The 22,553-nt window shown below is 45.0% G+C and overlaps 1 protein-coding gene across 11 annotated transcripts in view; it reads left to right on the forward strand.

The window, feature by feature from the left end:
• Fry (FRY microtubule binding protein) overlaps window positions 1-22,553 on the forward strand; it is a 379,136-nt gene that overhangs the window by 203,630 nt on the left and 152,953 nt on the right. For all 11 annotated transcript variants that reach the window (XM_006504932.3, XM_006504933.3, XM_030254574.1 and 8 more), the window contains 2 exons: window positions 3,884-3,937; window positions 18,106-18,245. In XM_006504932.3, coding sequence (XP_006504995.1) covers window positions 3,884-3,937; window positions 18,106-18,245 — 194 coding nt within the window. The remainder of the gene's footprint in view (window positions 1-3,883; window positions 3,938-18,105; window positions 18,246-22,553) is intronic.

The raw sequence follows: 22,553 nt of genomic DNA on the forward strand, positions 1-22,553 counted from the left end.
CATAGTAACCATATTTTAGTGAGGATAAGAGGCTCCCAGGCTATCCAGGAGGCTGGGGGTCCCCCATCCTGTGTCCTCACACATTGCTCCACCCACTACTGTCATACCCAAGGCTTACTAGGATGGTCCTGAGCCGGGGGAATGACACATTCAACAGTCTGAGTATCTATTCTATGAGCCCCATGCCTCTGCTGGCTTAAACATGTCGATGGGTATGACTCCACAGACATTGTTATAACTTGAGTTGCCTAGCTTCTGAAGTCTAGCCTGTGTGGGCCCCAGTTGGAATTTGGGGGACCCACTAAGAAGCTAAAAGTGGGAAGTGATGTATTTAATGTGCTTCTTGAATTCCTAGGATAAACTTGCCTCTGAGCAATAGGCCTCTAGAGACTTGTAGCTGTGATCTGGCCTGTTTGTCCACTCCTCCTCCTCCTCCTCCTCCTCCTCCTCCTCCTCCTCCTCCTCCTCCTCCTCCTTCCTCCTTCTCCTCCTCCTCCTCCTCCTCCTCCTCCTCTTCCTCCTCCTCCTCCTCTTCTTCTTCTTCTTCTTCTTGTTTTTGTTTTTGTTTTAAGACAGGGTTTCTCTGTATAGCCCTGGCTGTCCTGGAACTCACTTTGTAGACCAGGCTGGCCTCGAACTCAGAAATCCACCTGCCTCTGCCTCCCAAGTGCTGGGATTAAAGGTGTGCGCCACCACCACCCGGCTTCACCCTTCTTAGGCATTACAGAGCACTTGGTGTGAAAAGACGGTTGTAGCCAGAACACACTGAAATTATTTGAAATTAGGATGGACATCTGTGGCTTCATTCTGCCCTATTAGATAGTTTCGGACACTGAGCTTTTATAGGTGTGTTTTGTTTAAGCAGGGGTAATGGGTGGGGGGGGGGGATGAAAATTCCATAACATAGCTAATAAGGTGCATAAGGAAGGGCACGCCAGGCAGGGAGTGACCTCAATACCCTACTGTTAGTGGAAGGAACCAGGAGTTGGGCAGGTCTACAACAGCTCCATCAGAAGGCCAGCTGCTGAAATGGGTTTAGAGAATGGCTGATACCATCCAAAGTGGAGCAGTGTATGATTTAAACTAAACAAAAGAAGAAGTGGTCATGTCATGGCTGTATTTTAGTTGTTTAATTATGAAGAATTCAAGCATACATTGTGAGGACAGGGTATCTATCATCTCTGGCCACATGGTCATTTTTAAACACACATGACTGTTTAGATGCAACTCTCTGAACTTAGGTTCACAGAGATTTGATCCAGGAGCCTTTTAAACCTGCAAATACCAACTCACAGATACCCAAGGCCCTTGTGTAAATGATGTAGTTTTGGCACAGGAGATGCACAATCTTCCATATACTTTTTATTATTTTGTTTGGTGACAGGCTCCTACTACATAACCCAGTTTGGCCTTGGGCTCTTTCTCTTTTTTAGAATATTTCTCTTTTTCCTTTAATATTTATATATGTATAACATATCTTAATCATACCTGTCTCAACTTTCTACTTCTCCCAGGCCCCCATCACATCCCTTTCCATTTCCCTAAGACCCACCCCTCAACAAACACATCCACCACTCATTCCCCAAGCCCCTCAACACTCACCCTTCCATTCTACAAGAACCCCAATCACATCCGCCCTCATGCCTCAGACCCTTGACACATCTTCATGCCCTCTGCTTTCAGGACCCCAGGATACTGATAGATCCATACTGACGTAAAAGATGATATCTGTAATGTTGAAATGTCAAGTAGATTTCTCTTCCCAAAGCCATCTTCCAGGTGCACAGGGACATAGTCACTCCTGTAGCACCCCACCCTCAGTAGTGAATTCTGTGGGTCAAGGGTGGGGAAGTCAGACATATGATGAAATGGAGGGTCTGCTGACCAAAGCAGGTGCCAACAAAATGCTTTGTTTGAAAGAACAGGTAATGTTAATCCCGCCTACCTAGGATTCCAGAGTATGGCTCCAAATTACATTAATCAGAGGCTTATAAAGGCAAAAGCCACAAGGCTACGTGCTTCCCACCTTCATCCAATCAGGGACAAGCTTACATTCTGACATACTTCCTGCCTATATACCTCCCACCTACATGTGCTCAAGTGCATCCTGTGATGTTGGGGCAGCCAGGCTTGTTTACAGACGTGCGATCATGAAGCATGTTACCTCACACAAGCAGCAGCTTACAAGTTAGAGTTACTTTTGTTTTAAAGATCTCTTAAGCACAACTTTAGCCATCACAGCAACAGACAGGGAAAAGGGGGGGATGGGGACTATAATTTGGAAAGTGATATTTAATCCAAGTCTTCAAAGAAAATGATTAAGACAGCATATTTGAGTAAATATAGATAAGGAAGGAAACTTAGTATGTTAATTTCTGAGGCTTCAAGCCCACATTCTTAGCTCATAGACCTGACTATTGTATGTGACAATAACTTTATCAGCTTGAGCTGTTTGCAAAATGTTGCCTCCTTTCTGTGTGTATGCAGCTGAATCCTCTTTTGAGAAGGAGTGAGAAGGTAATCCCACTGTAGGTGTGGCCTGTGACATGTAACATCATTTGCTTTGGGTTGACCTATTGAGATGGGCTCTCAGTGTGTAGCCCTGGCTGGTCTGAAATTTGAATATAAACCAGACTGGTTGGGAACTCATAGAGATCTGCCTGCCTCTGCCACACCTGGCACATGTATATACATATACTAAGACCATAAATATATATATGGTCTTAGGGTTATACTGCTGTGAACAGACACCATGACCAAGGCAACTCGTATAAGGACAACATTTAATTGGGGCTGGCTTACAGGTTCAGAGGTTCAGTCCATTATCATCAAGGCAGGAGCATGGCAGCATCCAGGCAGACATAGTGCTGGAAGAGCTGAGAGTTCCATCAATTATTCTGAAGACAGCTAGACTGACTTCCAGGCAGCTAGGAAGAGATCTCATCTTAAAGCCCAAACCTACAGTAACACACTTCCTCCAACAAGGCCACACCTCCAAATACTGCCACTCCCTAGGCCAAGCATATTCAAACTACTACATATATTAATATTAATATATACATTTTAAGTTTTAGCTCACACATGCACACACAGAGTGGAGGGTCTCATGTCTAACACTGCACCAAGTCCTCCTGCTCTACTCCAGAACCTTTCATTATTGAAACAGATAGAGGTTGCTGCCCATCTGGAGCCTCTGACAAGTAGGAGCTTCATTCATTCATGCATGCACCTCAGTGTAAAGTGGCTTTGCACCATGGGATGTGCTGTGAAAAGGAAGAATAATGGGGCTGTGCAGGCTTGGAAGCTGGGACACAGAGCTGGTGTTGGAGGCTGGCTCCGGACATCTCCCTGGGGAGTGATGGCGGAGCTGTGGGCAGTGATAACGCAGAGGGGACCACTGACCGAATTTCTCCCCAAGTGACAGGAACCACGTGGTGCCCAGCCCTCCACCCAGCCTGTAGGTTGGGCACCAAGTGAGCCCTCACTCCTGGATGAAGAGAGAAAATTCCCATCAGGAATACTCACCCACAGTTGCTCCAAGGATGTCTGAGGACCTGACAGCCACCTCATTTCAAATGATTGATGTCAGTGTTTGCATTTTAGCTGGATTTACAAAGAACTGCAGAAAGGCTCCCTGGCCAATAAGAACACAGAATAGTCCTCAAAAGAGAGGGGGCCTTTAATTCCTAAGTCTCCCAGGGGAGACCTCAAAGAAAGGTTAAGGTCAGACTAGCAAAGGAATACTTTTTAACTTAGTTAAAAACCAGCACCCCCTCGTTGTATGTAGGAAAAAAAAATGAATGAGAAAATTATAATAGTAAAGATGTTTCTCTTACAGTGTTTCAAGCCTACATAATTACTTTCATTTTTTTTTTTCCTGTAGGAAAAGCCATTGACGAAGTCTCTGCAGCGTGGAGAAGACCCCCAGTTTGATCAGGTATGAGGCTGTTGCTGTGCACGTTGTGTGTTTTTCTATTTATATCAAAATGGACATAACAGGAGCTGGGGTTGTAGTACAGTGGCAGAGGGCTTGCCTCGTGCGAGCAAGGCCCTGGTGTTTGACATGGCTTAGGGTGGTGAGGAGGAGCTACATGGAACGTCAGATACAGACAGGGAGGCAGAGATGGCCACTCTGAGGCTCCCTCAAAGCCATAGGCGTGTGGTTTTAATGTTACGCCCTTGGGGCAGGAGAGATAGTTCAGAGGTTAAGAGGGGACCCATGCCTGGTTTCCAGCACTTACCAGTTCCAGGGGAACCAACCACGTTTTCTGGCCTTGGCAGTCACAGTATGCACGTGGTGCACACACATGCATCAAGCAAAACATACACATAAAATAAAAGCAAAATAAATCTTTCAAAAAATATTGCCCCCTCGGCGTCTGTAGCTGGGTATTAGAGACATTCAGGGGATGCCCTATGGTTTGAGCTAGAGAGAACTGGAAACCCGGAGAGGAATATAAGTAGACCGTCGGGATTTTGTTTTATTTTTTTCCTAGATCTTTGTATGCCAAAATTGGAGACCGAGAAAAGGTGATTGCAAAATTACAGGTGTTGTAGTAGCCAATTAATCTCTACTCAAAATCACCCTGGTGGTGGCTGCGGAATGCATTTCTCATTACCTGCCCCAATATTCTGAGTTCCCAAATGAAAGACACACACGTATGCACACATGCATCCTCGCAGCCTTATATTTTAATATCCATTAAACAGCTCAATGGCTGGGCCACTTCCCAACCTCCATGTAGCTGACTTTCCGATAATCCCAATTCACCACTTACTAAAACCTCTATTCCATCTTGCCTGCCCTGGACTCAGACCTGCCGTCCTCCTGGGCCGTGATCCGCTGCCCTTCCATGTTGGCTGTCTCTCTGACCTGCACTTCTCAGGTGTGGCAGCCTCTCCTTTCCCGGCTTGGCAGCTATCCTTCTTCTTCCCTCGGTCCCTTGCCGGGGAATCCTAAAAGTCCTGCCCCCCCACCTCGCGCCCTCCCCCCTCACCTCTTCTCCCTGCCCAGCCATTGGCTGCCAGCCCTCAGCATCTTACGTGCAGAAGTGCAGATTCCTGTGTAATTTGGGGCGGGGGTGTCAAATTAACATAATACAAGTAGCATTAGACCAAACCCACAACAGAATTCTTCTGAAAAATCAACTTCCTCTAAATTAGTTATAGTCTATGATGACCGGGTCTCTACTCCAGGGCTTGGTTTTAGTTTCGTCCACTTACTTCCAGGCCACCAGGCTTCGTGGCCCACACCTGTAACCCCAGCCCTTGCATGGTGGGGGCAAGCCTGAGCTACAGAGGAAAACCATGCCATCAGAACCGAAAGAGAGATACCGATACAGTCAGTGGTAGAATTCGTGCCTAGAATGTTTTAGTTTTAATTTGTAATACTGGAGAAATATTGGGAGGAAGGGAGAGAGAGAGAGGCCAGGAAGAGAAGGAGAGACAGAGACAGAATATATTTGACAAGTGTTGAATTGACAAATCTGAAGGAGAAAAATGGCCTCAATAATCATTCTGAAAACATGGAACCTTAAGCTCCAATGGAGAAAATAATAAATTAAAAAAAAATAGTAGAGAAAAAGTAAAGACAGCCAAGCATCCAATGACAGCCAAGCCTAGGAAAGGACATCCAGGAGCACTGAGCATGGGACACTGGACAGGACAGAGCCTGGTCCTGTCACTCCAGAGGGACTTCGGGGACTCTAGGAATGATGTGTAGCAGAACATTTGAGGAAGCTGGACAGGTGTCATGGTGCTGCCCTGGCAGTATAGGACATAAAGGACAGCATGTCTTCAAAACCTTCTAGTGGATGCCTGTGTCTGAGGCCCCAGTACTGCTCAGTGCCCTACAGCCTAATGAACTCTCGGGCTTTATGGTCTGGGAACCCTAGAGAAGGAAGCTGTAGTTCATGTTTAGGACACAGGGAGACACCTCAGGTCTCAGGGATCCGGAGCGTCATAACCACGTCCACCACAGAGATGCTGTTCTTGTGTGCTCCCGGACAGTCATGAGGTGGTGCTCAGCCCCGCTTCCTGAACTGCTGTGGCCCTGGCCTTCCCCTGGGGCTGGCAGCTGTGGTGATTGTAATAGAGCGAGGGTGGACCCCCACCCCTCAACCCTATGCTGTCAGTTGTGGTTGTGACCATTGCTCAATTGGTCAGAGAGAGAACCTTGGAGGAGGTATCCGTGGTGTTTGGTGTCAGTGGCAGGTGTGGGCTCTTTCTGCTCCCTTTGTCATTAAGCATTCACTTTGCGTGACGTTTCATTAAATTTCATATTCTTGGTCTCTTTATCCTACTGTCAGCTACCCTTTCTTGGAAAAACATGTTTCTCTAGCTAAATATATCTCCTTCTTTATTCTCTCAATTTGTCTAAATTAGCACTGTGAGGAGTTCTTATCCCACATCATTGAGCTTGTAACACAGCAGTGAGGAGTTCTTATCCCACATCATCCAGCTTAAATACACTTTGTTCTTGCATTTAGCTTTTCATTCAACATTGTAGAAACACACTACCGTTTGGAGCTAGACAGACCTAGGCTTAAATGTCAGCTTATGCACTGAATTCACTAGGTTATTTTTAACCTTGCGACACCTAGCGTAACCCGTGGGCTTGTGTTGTGAACGTCACCTGGCAGTCCAGAGCTGCAACCAAACCACAACCCCATGTTGTGAGGTCCATGAACTGAGGAGGGCTCACGAAAGGCTGGGAGGTTAAAGAGATTTTTACCTCTTCAGTTGTAGACTCATGAGACATATCTCTTTCACTCCAGAAGAAGGCTGCTGACCAGGCAGTCACCAGCAGGCACCCAGACACATGTTGGCACACATGGGCTGCATGGTAGTGGGCACATGAGGCTACAGAAACACACACACACAAAAGCAGGCTGGCTGCTACTCTGCCCTCAAGGCCATGTTCGTATAAAACCCATACAAAAGTGGCCCTTGCTAAAAGTAGTTATATAATAGATTACATCACTGTTCATTTGGGTCCCCAGACATCTGGTGTCTGCCATTTTGTGCTAACCCAGACCCAACACACACACACACACACACACACCATGTTTAGTGTCAGCCATGTTTTAGCTAACTCGTAGAAGATATCCATAGCAGCACCATATTGTCTAAGCATAAGCTGGCCCTTATAGCCTTCTGCTCCCTACACACATTCACTGAAAGCTTGAGACGGCCCATTCTGTACCATCACTGTCTGTAAAGATGCTTTGAGTGGGAGCGAACGGTAAGACACAGTGTTGCTGTCTGATCTAGCTGTATCCCAAAGCAACACTGGACTCTTTGTAGAAGACAATCATCAACTGAACCTTTTCTGGTCAGTTTCTTCACATCTATACACAAGGGTCCTTCAGTATTGCCAGCAGTAATCTCCTGTTGAAATGGTTTCAAGATACCTAAAAGGAGCCAGGCGTGGTGGCACATGCCTTTAATCCCAGCACTCAGGAGGCAGAGGCAAGCGGATTTCTGAGTTCGAGGCCAGCCTGGTCTACAAAGTGAGTTCCAGGACAGCCAGGGCTACACAGAGAAACCCTGTCTCGAAAAACCAAAAACCAACCAACCAACCAACCAAACACAAAACAAAACAACAACAACAACAACAAAAAAAAAAAACCAAAAAAGATACCTAAAAGGTTGAGGAAGATTCCTGGATTTAGAGTTATATGAATTCCATTAAAGGGAATGCTTTAAGTTTCCTGCAGTCTGTGTGTGTTTACAAAGAACTTAGCCTGCACTGGTGGAAGTCCCCACTGTCAGTGGGATGCCACTTCATCATACACCTCCCAGTATCAAAGTGGCCTAAGTGACAGTCTCATGTTAACCCTGGGAGACTGTGCTCATGAAGGGGCCGTGGGAGTCCTCTGAAGAATAGAAATATGGGGGGGGGGGTTGGAACTGATGAAGATTTGACATCAAATAAAGCAGCGGCAAGGAGACTCATTACAAAGGATAGTTAGTACTAATATTATTTAAGAATAATGAATATTAGTGAAAGAAGTAGAAACAAGGAAACCCAATGCAGACCGACTTTTCAGGTCATTCCCACTTAGTTCAATGAAGAGTGTCAGGAATAGCTGTGTGTGGTGGCTAATCCTGGGTCAGCTTGACACACTGGGGAAGAGAAACCCTCATGAAGAGTCTCTTCCATCAGACTGGCATGTTGGCACATCTGTGAGGCATTGTCTTAATTGATGCAGGAGAGCCCAGCCCACTTTGGGTGGTACCACCCCTGGGCAGGTGGGCTGTAATGAGAAAGATTGCAAGCCAGTAAGTAACATTGCTCCATGGTCTCTCCATCAGTCCATGCTACCACGTTCGTGCCTTGAGCACCTGCCTTTGCTTTCTGTATTGATGGGCTATAAGCCAAACAAACCTTTTCCTCCACAACTCGGTTTAAGTCAGTGTTTTATGACAGCAAGAGAAGCCTACCTGGGGCACTGTGTAAGGGTACAGATACGATAGAGGTCCTATCCTCAAGAAATTCTCAGCACCAGAAGGCATGCTTAGAATTCCACCATGGGAATGCTAGAGGTACATATCGGGTTATGAAGAAGTTTAGAGATGAGAGCAGCTCATGAGCATCACGGAGAGTCATCGAAGAGTAGTGACCTCGTCATCCAGATAGATAAGATGGACCAAGGCTAGCCCATGGACAAAGGTGTTGAAGGCACGAAGAGTATCATGGCAGGCATGGCAGTGGGAAGTTGGGAGGATGTTCCATTTCAGTGGGTCACAGAGCCACCCCAGAGGGTCCGACTGTGTTCTATAGATTAGAATTATCAAGCAGAGGACAATGGGGAAGGCTATGGATTAGTTTTAGGTGGGGAATAGGAGAGGACCATTCACTTATATGGTCACTCAACAAACAGATCTGAAAGGGAGAACCAACAGATACAGAAGAATATTATAGGAAAGCATGAAAGGGTTCAGGTAACAGTGCTGGGAGCTGACTGGAGTGGGGCAACATCATAAGGTCCTAGAGAGCAAATCCTTTCAAGGAAAAACCCATTGGAGCAAAGTGTGTCAGAACCTGGGAGAACCCTAGGAAGATGCAGCTGTCCAGGGTACAGGTAAGGGACATGACCACAACAGAAAAGGCAAAGGGGTAGACTGGACTCAACAGCTCTGGGGAAATTATGTGATGCAACTCTTGTCTGCAGGGCTATTTGTTGGAATATTGACGTTAGATTCTTGAGATCAGGTCTTCCTATGAAGCCTTGACTCACCTCTGATTCTTTCCCTGGACTCCCACCTCTTTCTCCCCAGTACTGGGGTTCCAGGTATTGTACAGTTGTTGAATATGTTTTCCATGGCTGATAAATCCATGTTAAGCGGTCTAAGGGCCTCACTTTCACACCTAAGTTTTTATCACTCTCAATGACTGACAACACTTAAAGAGCAGCGTGCCAGAGCAGGACCACGGTGCCCATGATGGGGTGGTTTTTCGTGAGAGAACATGGAGAATGTGCTATGAGATGTAGTGTAGCTATTTTACCTTCAAGCACCTCTTTTCTGTTATCAAATTTAACAGACGTCCTTTCTCTTGTTTGTTGTTAAAGATTTTTAAAAAATCATTTTATGTGTGTGTGTATGTATATATGTATGTACATATGTATGTATGCCTGAGTATATACATGGGTACCCTATGTGTGCCCAGGGACTCCAGAAGAGGGCATGGAACTGGAGTTGCATGTGGCTGTGAGCCACAAGATGTGGGCATTATGAGCCAAACTCAGGCCTTCTGGAAGGCAGCCCATGCTTGTGGCTGCTGAGCTAGCTCTCCAATCAAACAGCAGCTGACATGTCAAGGCTGGACCTGGGCACCTAGTGGCCAAATGCAGATAAGGAGAAATACATGCTAATGTTCAGAAATGCCCCTTTACCAGGGAAGATGGTGATGCTTTCTTTTCAGAGGGTGCATTCACGATGGACACTATACACATGCGCAGAAGAGACAGCTGCCGAGTCAGCACTAAATATTCTTGCACTCCCCTTCCGGCTGTTTACATACTCATGAGCCTTCTGGCTGTTTACATACGCATGTGCATTCCGGCTGTGCACATGTGCATTCTCTGACTTTAGTTTTTAGACTGTAGCCTATGTGCTGTCTGATAGTGAGCAAACAGGACTGAAATGCAGGCTAAGTGACCCTCACGTAAAAATACTTAAAGCCAGAGTGGGTTTAGAATTCTGGGTTTTACAAATATATAGAAGGATGCCCCTAGGTCTAAGTATGAGATTGGTGCTGTGGCTTACGCACTTTCTACATGTAGCCTAAAGGGGATTTGATGCAAAATTTTTAAAAATAATTTTATAGATTAGTGATGCAGATTTGTACAGTTTCTCATCTGAGGTGTCAATGTACCTTAAATTTTCAGATTTGGGAGCTTTATAGTTATTTTACTTTATAATTCAGATATTGTATTCTCCCTGTTTCACTGGCTGGACCACTCCCACTCTCACCCCTGCTGGGGAGTGGAGGTCACTTCCTTTCTCTGTCTTATTGTTCCCCAAAGGAGCTATGGCTGGAATATCAGATGAAAGTCCAAAGGTCAGAACGATTGTCCGAGGTAAATTGTCTCACTGTGCTTTGGCCATTGCATAAGGACAAACACAGGAGCTAAAGAGAACGTGCTGGAACCAAACTGGGTCAGGGCATTGGCATGGAACCTTAGAGAGGAAAGCCCTTCAGGGAGGATCCTCAACAGATAAGACTATAGACAAGGCTTCCACTTAACTTCTGAGTTCTGCAGCTGCTGATCGGTCAGATAAGAAGCCGCAGAGTGTGGCCACACTAGACATGGGATTTTGAGGACTAAGGAGAGAGCAGTGAGGCAGGGAGAGGAGGCTTTCTGATGTGTGAGAGACTGAGAATACTTGAAGAAAGGACAAAGATGTTGGGGTGGGTGAACAGAAGAGAGCAGAGTCAGGTGAGGCCTGCACATTCTCACAGACCCACCGAGACTGAGTGCGTGACTAACCAATGGCAGTGTTCATTTTTCACTTGCTGTCATGGAGGTACCTGGGACTTGTGGGTAAGATGGGCACTGTAAGAGCAGGCTTCATCCAGGGACAGATTCTGAATCTAGGACGGCTCCAGCTGCATTCCTCAGGGTCATTTCTTGTTGGCTTTAGAGTGAGTCATATCCCAAAGCAAACTTGGGGATTAGTCGTTCACCACCCTGCTCGCGCAGAGTCTAATGACGGACAAGCACACCTCGATCAGCCTCCCCTGTAACAAGCCTCGGGAGGCTGGCCAGTGTTTGACAGTGTGCCTATGTGCTGCAGACAGAAGCATGGAGCGTAAGCTAAGCCCCCATGAATCCCCCAAGAGGCCCCGAGAGTCAGCACTGGAAGAGGGAGTGGTTAAGGCTATCCCCACTGCCATTGCCCTTAAAATGCATTTGTCTGGCTCTGGTAGATAAAATTCTATTATTGGCTTCAGTCACTCAGCCAATGATCTCGTCAGAGTCGTCTGAATGGCATTAATGAGCATATAAAGCAACAGGCTCTTTTACAGCAATTTCATACGTGCATATTTTTGGTTGATTGACCCTTTGCTCCCTCCCTGGCTTCCATTACCACTTACGCTCCCCCCCCCCGCCTCCATGTTCCCTCTCATACCAAAGCCTCCCCCCACACACACACACCTTAGAGTCCACACCCACTGCTGGCTAATGGAGCCCTTTCTAGTTTCTCAGCCCTCACTTGCACATAAATGCACACAGATAAAAAGGTAAATCTAGGCTGAAGAGATGGCTCAGCGGTTGAGAGCACTGACTGCTCTTCTAGAGGTCCTGAGTTCAATTCCCAGCAACCCCATGGTGGCTCACAACCATCTGTAATAGGATCTGATGCCCTCTTCTGGTGTGTCTGAAGAGAGCTACAGTGTACTTATATATGATAAATAAATAAATCTTTAAAAAAATGTAAAAATGTAAATCTGAGTCCACATCTGAGAGAGAGCATGCAGTCTAGGTCTTTCGAAGTCTGTGTTGCCCCAGTCAACATAATATCTTCCAGTTCTGTCCATTTACCCATTCATGGATGAATAAAATTCCATTGTCTAAATGTGTCTTAGAATTTCCATTGCTGTGAACAGACACCATGACCAAGACAACTCTTATAAAGGACAACATTTAATTGGGGGTGGTTTACAAGTTCAGAGGTTCAGTCCATTTTCATCATGGCAGGAAGCATGGCAGCATGCAGGCAGAAATGGGGCTGGAGGAGCTGAGAGGTCTACATCTTGATCTGAGGGGCCACTAGGAAAAGGGTCTCTTCCTCACTGAGTGGAGCCTGAGCATCAGACCTACCCAACCTACCCAGTGACACACTTCCTCCAATAAGGCCACACCTCGTAATAGTGTCATTTCCCATGAGCCAAGCTTATTCAAGCCACCACAATATGTACCACAAAGTACTCATTATCTATTCATTCATCCTTTGATGATTTCTAAGCTGCTTCCACATCTTTTTATTGTGACAAGACATGAACGTGTATCTCTGGGGTGGGACAGAGAGCTTATTAGGCATATGCCCAAAAGAGGTATAGCTGGGCCTATTTTCAGTTCCTGAAAATGTTTTCTTAATTAGTGTCATAAAATAATTGCCTTCACAACAACCTTCTCATACATGTACTTAGTGTATCTTGATCACACTTAGCCACCCTCTTGTCCCTTTCCCTCTCTTGTTAATCCTCTGTCTCTTCCCAACTAACCCCCGTCTAGGTTTGTGTCTGTCTGTGTGCGAGTTTATGTGTGTGTTGTGTATGTGAAAGTGTGTGGGACTGGAAAGATGGCTCAGCGGTTAAGAGGACCAACTGCTCTTCCGAAGGTCCTGAGTTCAAATCCCAGCAACCACATGGTGGCTCACAACCATCTGTAATGAGATCTGACTCCCTCTTCTGGAGTGTCTGAAGACAGCTAGTGTACTTACATATAATAAATAAATAAATCTTATTTTAAAAAGTGTGTGTATATGTGAGTATATTCATGAGTATGTGCGTGTATGCATGTACATATGTGAACGTGTGTGTGTTAAGTTTGAGTGAGAGTGTGTGTGTGCGTGTGTGTATGTGTGTGTGTTTGAGAGAGACAGGGAGAAAAAGAAGAGAAAGAGGATGGTGGAAGGGGGAAGAGGAAAAAGAGGTTGGAGAGAAGAAAAGGAGGAGAGGAGGAAGACAAAGAGGAAGGAGAGGAAAGACGAGGAAGAAAGTAAGGAGGAGAACAGGGAGGAAGAAGAGAAGATGGAGGAGGAAGAGGAAGGTCAGAATTTTCATTAGGGTTTTTTTACACAAGTGTGGAGTGTTGGAGGGGAAGTATTTACAGGAGCAGGGACACCTTACCAGAGGTTAGACCACTGAAGAAAACTGTTTCTCCCTCTGCCTCTGAGATTGCCCCCCCTTCCACAGCAGAAGCCTCCACCTGGTTTCCACAGGCACTAGTGTCCGCTCCTGCCACGTCTAGGTGTTCTTCCCCCCCCCCCACACACACCTCCTTAGTTTTCCTGATTACACACACACCTCCTTAGTTTTCCTGATGGCGCCTGTCTTCACTGGAGTGCGGTGGTGGCTCTAGGTAGTTTCCTCAAGTGTTCAAGGATGTTGAATACTTTTTAAAAAATTCTCTCACAATTTCATGCATATATGTGTTCCATTTTGATTGTAGTCTCTGTTATCAGCCCATTCCCACCAAGTCCCCTTCCAGGGTTTATGTCTGACTTTGTCTGTCTGTCTGTCTGTCTGTCTGTCTGCCTATGCCCCACTGCATTTACTTCGAGTTGCATGTATGAACTTGATTGGGGTGTCATTTACTCCTGCAAGGGCAACTACACTTCCCAGGAATAGGACCCCTCCTCCGGCCGCCATTAGCCTTCAGGGAGGTGTGCGGCTTCATCCCCTCCCCCCATGACAGTGTTGGTGGGCACAGAACCAAGTGCAGTAACCACTCTTGCTGTGAGGTGAGCACTTTTACAAATACTTATTAGCCACTTGCTTTTCTTCTCGCATGAACTATCAACCGAATTCGTTGGCTTATTTACTGATCAGAAGTTTTGGGTTTGGAGTGTTGAAATTTCACAGCTCTTAATGTAATCTGGACACTTAACCCCTTGTCCAAGGGTAGTTAACAACAGTTCTCCACCCTCTTTTGCTGCGCAGAAATCAGATGTGTTTTATGTCTGAATTTTCATTTCAATATTTAGAAGCGGGAGAATGAGACCAGAGGGTTGTTATGTGCCCTGAATTTTACAGTGTCTCATTTTGTCCTCGGTTTAAAACCCAGTGAGATTAAGTATTCCCTGTCTCGCTTTACAACTCAGTGCTTCAGAGAGACGGTGCAGTGCCAGGCCCGTCAAGCTGTAACGTGAAGCCAAGACCTTCTGAGCTTCTCAGTGCCCTTGGGGATTATGGAAACAAGCCGGGTGAAGGCTCGGGCATCTCATGCTGGGCTCTGAGGACAGTCACTTGCAAGCGTGTGTTCAGAGTATTGCTTGCATTCATTGCCTGTGGTGTTGTTGTAATTCCCACACAGTGTACGCAAACATCCTGAGTAACTTCTTTGGTTTTCTCATAGGTGCTGCCTGTTTTGTGTACCAATAAAGCAGCTTAGGTTGTTAATATGTTAAAAAAGAAAAAATATCTCCTGTTAGCAGAAAACTCATGGTAAAATACATCCATGTGCTAGAGTTGAGACAGCATCGTGAACACTTATAACTGTCTCAAAAAGGAACCATGAACCCCTAGTGTTTCAGCAGTCACTGTAGTGTCACAGTGCAGTAAACACCTGTTTAAAGTGGCTAAGTGGGGCTGGAGAGGTTGCTCAGTGATTAGAGCACTGGCTGTTCTTACAGAGGACCTGGGTTCAGTTCCCAGCACCCACATGGTAGTTCACAGCTGTCTGGTACTCCAAGTCCAGTAGTTCTCACACCCTCTTCTGGCACCTGTGGGCACTGTATGCACATGGTGTACATACATACATGGAGGCAAACACATAAAATAAGAAAATTACTAAGTCTTTAAAAATGCCTAAGTGAAAATGAATAAGAAATTAAGGATAAAAAATTAACCAATGTTGGATTTATACATTATTAGTGTTATTCAGCATTTCTGAAATGATTCTCTAGTAGAGTGGTACGTGCCTTAAAAACCAAGGTATTAAAACAACAACAACAAAATGGTTGCTAATCTTCTAGGGAAAAAAAAGTATCAAATTAAGTGTTTAAAGCTGTTACCACTTAAACATGAGTGCAGTGTTACAATGTCAGTATTTTCAGAATTTACACAATAGGTACCCTGACCCCCTGAGCCATCGCTGAGGTGATTTTAAATTGGCCGTTCAGTGCCATGACAAATCTGTCTTATGACTATAAAATATGGCGTGACCTTATGAAGTAAGTATTCAAATATCTAAGTGTGAAGTTTCCCTCTTTGTATTCAGCAAGGATAACGAAAGGTTTCAGAAAAGCCACCCTCTTCGCCGGAGCGTTAATGGGCAGTGTCTGATAGCCTACTCACACACAGAAAGCCAAAGCAAATATTAGAACATTTGCAGAGTACATTTAGTACTCTTATATACACCCCAAAAGAAAACACCCTTTGAAATGAGCCTGGGATTCCATATACTCCATCCCCACCTGCTGCCCCGTCTCTGCCCATCCATGGTAGAAGGGCATCATTATTTAAAGGCAACAAGGCCATCTTTGTGCCGGGCCTGCCCGCTTTCAGCAGCAGCACAGAGCTGGAATTCATGTGGCCATTTGGCTTCACTTCCCATAAAGGGAGGAGTCCAGAAGCCAAGACAGCAAGACCTTCCTCCCTTCCTGGACTTTGAGGGCCAGGGCTCTGCAGACCCCACCCTTCCTCCCCGAAAACCTGGCTTCTGCAGGGCAGGGAGAGAGATGGAAGAGGCACATATCTCCCCCACCCCCACCCCACTGACCTGTCTGTCTGTCTGTCATTCCCTCTGAGGTACTGTCAGCGCCTGTGCTAACAAAAGTGCCTGCAGGTGAGAGAGGCTTCATGGTCATTTTTTTTAACAAGCAGAGAATTTTTCTCTTAATTTTTATAGGCAATTTGTGGAATGCTTGCCTCTTTGTTGCTATGATAAAGACCATGATCAAAGCGACTTAAGGAGGAAAAGCTTGTTTGGCTTACACTTCTAGATCGTAGTTCATTACTGGGGCAAGCCAAGGCAGGAACTCGGAGGCAGAAACTTTTGTGGAGACCATGAGGAAACACTGCTCACTAGTTTCTCCTTGTGGCTTGTTCAACCTGGTCTCTTATAAAACCCAGGACTACCAGCCCAGGGGGGACTCCACCCACAGTGGGCTGGAGCCTCCTACACCAATCATCAGTCAAGAAAGTGCCTCACAAACCAGCCACGGGCCAATCTAATGGAGGCAGTTTCTCAGTTGAAGTTCCATCATCCCAAATGACCATTGCTGTGTCAAGTTAACAAAAACAATAATAATAGTGAATGCATACAGTTTAAAAAAGAAACCTATCTAGCACAGGTTATCCCTAAATAAAGCATATGAGTACAGTAGGTTGTGCCCAGAGATGTTCAGGATCAGGTGTAAGTCTATCTCCTTTACAAGTTTGCACAGACTGTAGTATCCCATACAAGATTATCTTGATTTATCATTGTTTTTAAATTTTCACTAAATTATATGTCTATCTATTAATATATACATATATATATCTTTTTCTTTTTTGGGGAGGTAGGTTTTTATTTTGTTTGTGTGTGTGTGTGTGTGTGTGTGTGTGTGTGTGTGTGTGTGTTTGTTTTGTTTTGTTGATACATGGTTTCTCTGCGTAGTCCTGGCTGTTTAGGAACTCACTGTGTAGACCATGCTAGTCTTGAATTCAGAGATCTGTTGCCCCCTCCCCCCTGGCCTCTGCCCCCTGCCTTTGTTCTGGGGTTAAAGGAATGTACCTGTGTAACCACTGTGCCTGGCTAAATTTTCCTTACTTTAAAAAGGTTGTGTATGAGTGTTTACTTGCATGTGAGTATGTCCACCACATGTGTGCAGAGCCCATGGGGTCCAGAAGAGGGCATCAGAGCCCCTGGAACTGAAGTTATATACAGATAGTTGTGAGCTACCATGTGGGTGCTGAGAACTAAGCCCAGGCCCTCTGCAAGAGCAGCCAGTGCTCTAAACCATTGAGCCATCTCTCCAGACCCAAAATATTCTGTCTCATGTTGGAATAGCAGATTGGTTTCGATTTGGAAAGATTGATAACCAGATTCATAGAATGGTCCAAATACAACATCCTGTTTATTTTTTCACTTCTACCAACCCATGGCTAAAGATAACGTACAGATATGTGTGTGTGTGTGCTTACAACTATTGTCATGGGAGAGAGAGAGAGAGAGATTAAGGCGTTGAGTAATACTCTCTGAGGGGAAAGTCCTGCTTGCTTGCTCCAAAGGTTTTAGAAGTGATGGTGGGAGAGTCTGCTCACAAGACCACTTCACTTTAAGAGGAGGCTACGCCAAATATGTTTTTAAAATATAGCAATACATTTAATCAATAAAATTAAACTATACTCATTGGCACCTGGATCCTGATTGGGGGCATTAGTTCCAATGATTGCTTATTGGGAGAGTATAATGATTGTTTGTCTTATTGGGAGAGTATAATGATCTTCTTTCCTGTATAGTCTCCCCTCCCTAGGTCTATAGGATATCCACTTGGGAAACTGGTTTACAATATGCTTGAGTTCTTTTTATTTTCTCTAAGGACTTTTGAAGATGGAAACAGCACAGTGTTATTATGGTAGACGACACGATAAAATAATGGTGCTGGTTTCATGAAGAACTCAGGTGCAGTGACCATCAGATTGCTACTGTGAATGGCAGTCGGGGGTCAGCCGTGTCTTGAGCCACAGGATATTATTATGTGAAAAGTGTCTGCCACGCTAAGTGATGTGGCACACTAATTTACGAAAGAGATGTCTGAGCATGTGTAGAAAACTTGGTGGTGCCTATTGCTCGTGGTTGATAATTTATGCAACAGCCAGTGTCTCAGGGACTGACTGGCCTTGCCAGCAAGCCGTCTGATGGCCTGTGTCTCTCTTTCCCTAAGGTCATCAGCTCTATGAGCTCCCTCTCTGAGTACTGCCTGCCCTCCATCCTGCGAACACTCTTCGACTGGTACAAAAGGCAAAACGGCATTGAGGACGAGTCACACGAATACAGGCCACGAACAAGCAATAAGTCCAAAAGGTACACACTCTCTCTCTCTCTCTCTCGTTCTCACTTTCTTTCTTTCTTTCTTTCTTTCTTTCTTTCTTTCTTTCTTTCTCTCTTCCACTCCCTCTCTCTCTCTCTCTCTCTCTCTCTCTCCCCCTCTCTTTCTCTCTCATGCCTGTTACACTCTCACCCCTGTCTTTCCTCATGCATCAAAATGAGAATTGTGTGAGACCCTGTGCTCTCTGACATTCCTGGAAGAGCCCCAGCAAATGCCATGGAGTGCCCTGGTCTGTAGCAGAGAGGGCATTTGCAGCATCCTGTCTGTCCCTGGCGACTGGCTCCTCTTGGAAACACAAGGGGTCTTATTTATATATCTGTCAACACAGACTATACTGGCCCCAGGTCATCATATTGCTTCTTCTTTCCTCTATAGTCTCCCCTCCCTAGGTCTATACTCAAGATCAGGTCACTGCAGGCCCAGTAATCCATCAGATATTTTAATATTAGCCTGTTACCCATGTAACCTGGAGTGCTTAGCAAACCATGGTAGAAGGGCACTGGGCTGCAGGCAGGGAGTCTTTTGGCTGGCTATCTCTCTGTATTTCAGAGAGAGGGTTCAAACGTAGAGGTTAAATTCATGTCTGTGACATCCGCTGCCAGCTGTGCACTCTGTGGTCCATCTTCCCTGTGGGTTTGAGAAGTGGAATTTACTACCGCAGGAGCTGTTTGGCAGCTGACTACATTCTTACGGGATCAAGTTAGTGCATGACCCCAGATATTAGGCAAACATTGAAGTCCGGAAGTTTGAAGTGAAGGTATGGTATCTAGCTAGGCAAAAGAAAGAAACAACTTATGGATATGAAGAAGGCTTAATATGACTTTTTAAAAAATGAAATGCCGGAAGGATGGCTGAGCTTTGAAATTAAATATTGCTCTTGCAGAGGACCTGGGCTGGGTCCCCAGACCCACATCAGGCATCTCATAGCCACCTATGTCCCAGCTCTTTGGGTATCAGATTTCGCTTTACCTCTTTGAGTCCCTGCACTCAGATGCACACACATAAATACATACATGCATACATGTAATTAAATATAAGATCAATCTTGAAAAAGTAAAAAAAAGAGGCTATCTTGAAACTAGTTCTATTTCTCCACAAGAATTGATTGTACTTTTTGTCTAAATGCCTTTAAACAGAGTAACATGAAATTTGCTACTAAAAATCAGATACCTGCCACTGCTCTCCAGTGGCCTAGCTTTTGTTTTTCTTGATAATCCTGATACTATGTTTAAAGTTTTCTTTTTGAAATTTAAGACCTGTAATTTTATCAAATACATTTCTTTAGGGTGTGTAAGTTTTCTAAAATGCTTGAGTTTCTGCGACATTCGATCATATTGATCACTTTGTTTGAGAAGGTGATAGGTAACTTTTTCACAGTGAGTATGTTGTAGTTGAAGGAATTAAAAACAAAAACAAAAACAAACAAACAAACAAAAAACCCAGAGCCTCGCTCTCTAGCCGGGGTAGCCTGGTGTGCCTGGCAGACCTTTTCTTGATTCCTAAGTATTGGGATTACAGATGTGGGCTTGCAGGAAACACCTGATGACACAGTATACATCCTATAACAGATGTCGCTTTGAACCATGTGTTCATTGATCGTAGAGTCCCAACACTGTACAGGGTCACCACTACCTAAGTCCGTTGTTTTCTGACTCCAGAAAGAGAGCCCGTTCCCATTACCAGTCTGCCTTTAATCTTTTCCTTTATTTAGATTTTTAATTTTTACTTTGTATTTATAAGTATTTGCCTGCAATGTATGGATGTGCACCACATGCATGCAGTGCCCATGGAGGCCAGAAGAGGACGACAGATCCCCTGAAACTGAACTTACAGATGGTTGTGAGCCACCATGTGGATGCTGGGAACCCAGGTCCTCTGTGAGAGCAGCCAGTGCTCCTAACTGCTGAGCTATCTCTCCAGCCCCTTTAGCAGTCTCTCTTCAAGAATAACTTTTTAATATATTCAAATTTGACAGCAGATTTTTTTTTCCAATGGATGTCTGAAAATAGTTTGCAGTAAATTCGTGCAATCACTTCCTCCCATCAGACACATTGGCTCGTGAGTGGGAGAAGAGACTCGCCTGGGGATAACTCTCCACAGGGACCAGCATCCATTTGTAAGAATTGAACCAAATGAGTTTGGTCTTTTTTTTTCTTTGCCCTGTCGGAATTCAGTTACTAAATCTAGATTCTTGATGAATTGAAAATGCAAGGTTTGTTGTTGGTTTGTGGTTGTTGTTGTTGTTCCTGTTTTGTTATTGTTTGTTATTTGGATTTGTTTATTTGTTTCTGAGTTTGGTTTTTAATCACTGCTGGTCCTTTGCAGGTCAGTTTTGAGGTCAAATGTCCGCAGAATTAGAGCAGTAGAATTTATCTCAGTCGTGTTTTAGCTATACTTCAACATTTAAAATGAGAGTATGTAGTCAGGCACCTTTGGTGCACACCTTTAATCTCAGCATGTAGGGGGCAGGGGGGCCAGCCTGGTCTACAGAGCAAGTTCCATGACAGCCAGGGTTACACAGAGAAACCCCTGAGAGAGAGAGACAGAGAGAGAGAGAGAGAGAGAGAGAGGGAGAGAGAGAGAGAGAGAGAGAGAGAATATGATTATCTATGTCTGAAGAGTCCCAAGAGTATGGCATAGCTATAGCTAGGCTGTGACTGAATCGGTAACTTGAGGGAGGGGCCTAAGCGAGGGAAAACTGTTGAGTGGAGGAACTGTCCCCGGGTCGTGGATAGCAGTAGCAGCATCTTCCCTGTCAAAAGTATTTGTCAGATGCCTCTGGCTCCTGTCACTTGGACCTCCACTAGGCAGTCAAATTGAATCACTATTGGAAAAGTATGTATCTTTTCTTTTCTTTTTCTTTTTTTTTTTTTTTTTTTTTTTCTCGAGACAGGGTTTCTCTGTGTAGCCCTGGCTGTCCTGGAACTCACTCTGTAGACCAGGCTGACCTCGAACTCAGAAATCTGCCTGCCTCTGCCTCCCAAGTGCTGGGATTAAAAGCATGCGCCACCACGCCCGGCAAGTATGTATTTTTTATCTGAAGTCATAATTTGCCATATTAAATAAAATCAGGGTTTAAAATGTTTAATTTTATTTTTTTATTTTTCCCAGCCAGAAACTACCCCTTTCTTGGGGTTCTCTGAGCACTTTGGGAAACGGTTCTAAGTTTTATTATTATTATTATTATCATCATCATCATCACTGGGTAGAGGCGAGGGGACGAGGGAGGTGGTCCAGCATGCGTGTATGTCAGCTTTGGGGAGTCACCTCCACCTGGGGTTCCAGGAATGGAGCTTGGGTTGTCGCCTTCTCTGGCTGCTTTAAAGGACCTTTACCAAGCGGCTCTACTGCTGCTGTATTGAGAGCCTTCTTGCTCTTGCTTCAAACCTCCTTTTTCTGTCTCGTGAGGTGCGTGCTGGAGTCTCGACTGGGAAGGCTCTCTTTTTGAATACAGATTTGTTCATTTTCTAGCACCGAGCTCAGGTGGGTCTCAAATGACCTTGGATGGATTTGTTTACACTCTTCCTCCTGTCTTGCTGCTCAGAAATGATCTGACCATGATTTCCCTTGGAAAAGCGAAACCAAAGCTTCCCTTCTTAACCTCACCAACCTACCGGATGTGACTTCATACAATAACAGGCACTTCCAGAAGTTCGTGTGTGTGTGCATGGGTCTGTGCCTTGGTGTATGTGTGTGTGCGTATGGGGGTGTGTGTGTGTATATGTATGCATGCGCGCATCTGTGTGCGTGTGCGTGTACGTGTACGTGTCTGAAATCCCATCTTGTTTTCCTCTTATTCCTCATTCCTAGACACACAACAAAAGCATCTCATGCTTTAAATTCCTTTGGCTTATTCTGAAAATACCTTCCAAGGGAGTGTGTATCCTGTTAGCCTCAACAAGTATGGACCCTCTATGTGTTTAGGAGATTACACTAAGTACTATAGATGCCTGACCACTTCAAACCTTCATTCAAGTAAAGTTGACCATCTCTCTTGAAAAAAAAAAATCCCCAAACTGAAGTGCTCCTAAATAAATAAATAAATAAATAAATGTCTGATGTGACAGGAAGGTCAAAAGTAGATGACCCCACGGCTGATCTCACACCACAGATGCAGGCGACACAGAGAGCAGTATGCTCGACCCATGCTAATCACCATCAGAGAGTATTCATGAGACATAAGGAATTTTGTGCTTAGATTTGGATCTCATCCCCAAGATGTTACATGTACAAATACTCCAAAGTGAGAAGACATCCCCCAGCATTTCAGAGAAGAGACAGTC

Source organism: Mus musculus, chromosome 5, assembly GCF_000001635.26.
Source record: "Mus musculus strain C57BL/6J chromosome 5, GRCm38.p6 C57BL/6J".
NCBI classification, from domain to species: domain Eukaryota; kingdom Metazoa; phylum Chordata; class Mammalia; order Rodentia; family Muridae; genus Mus; species Mus musculus.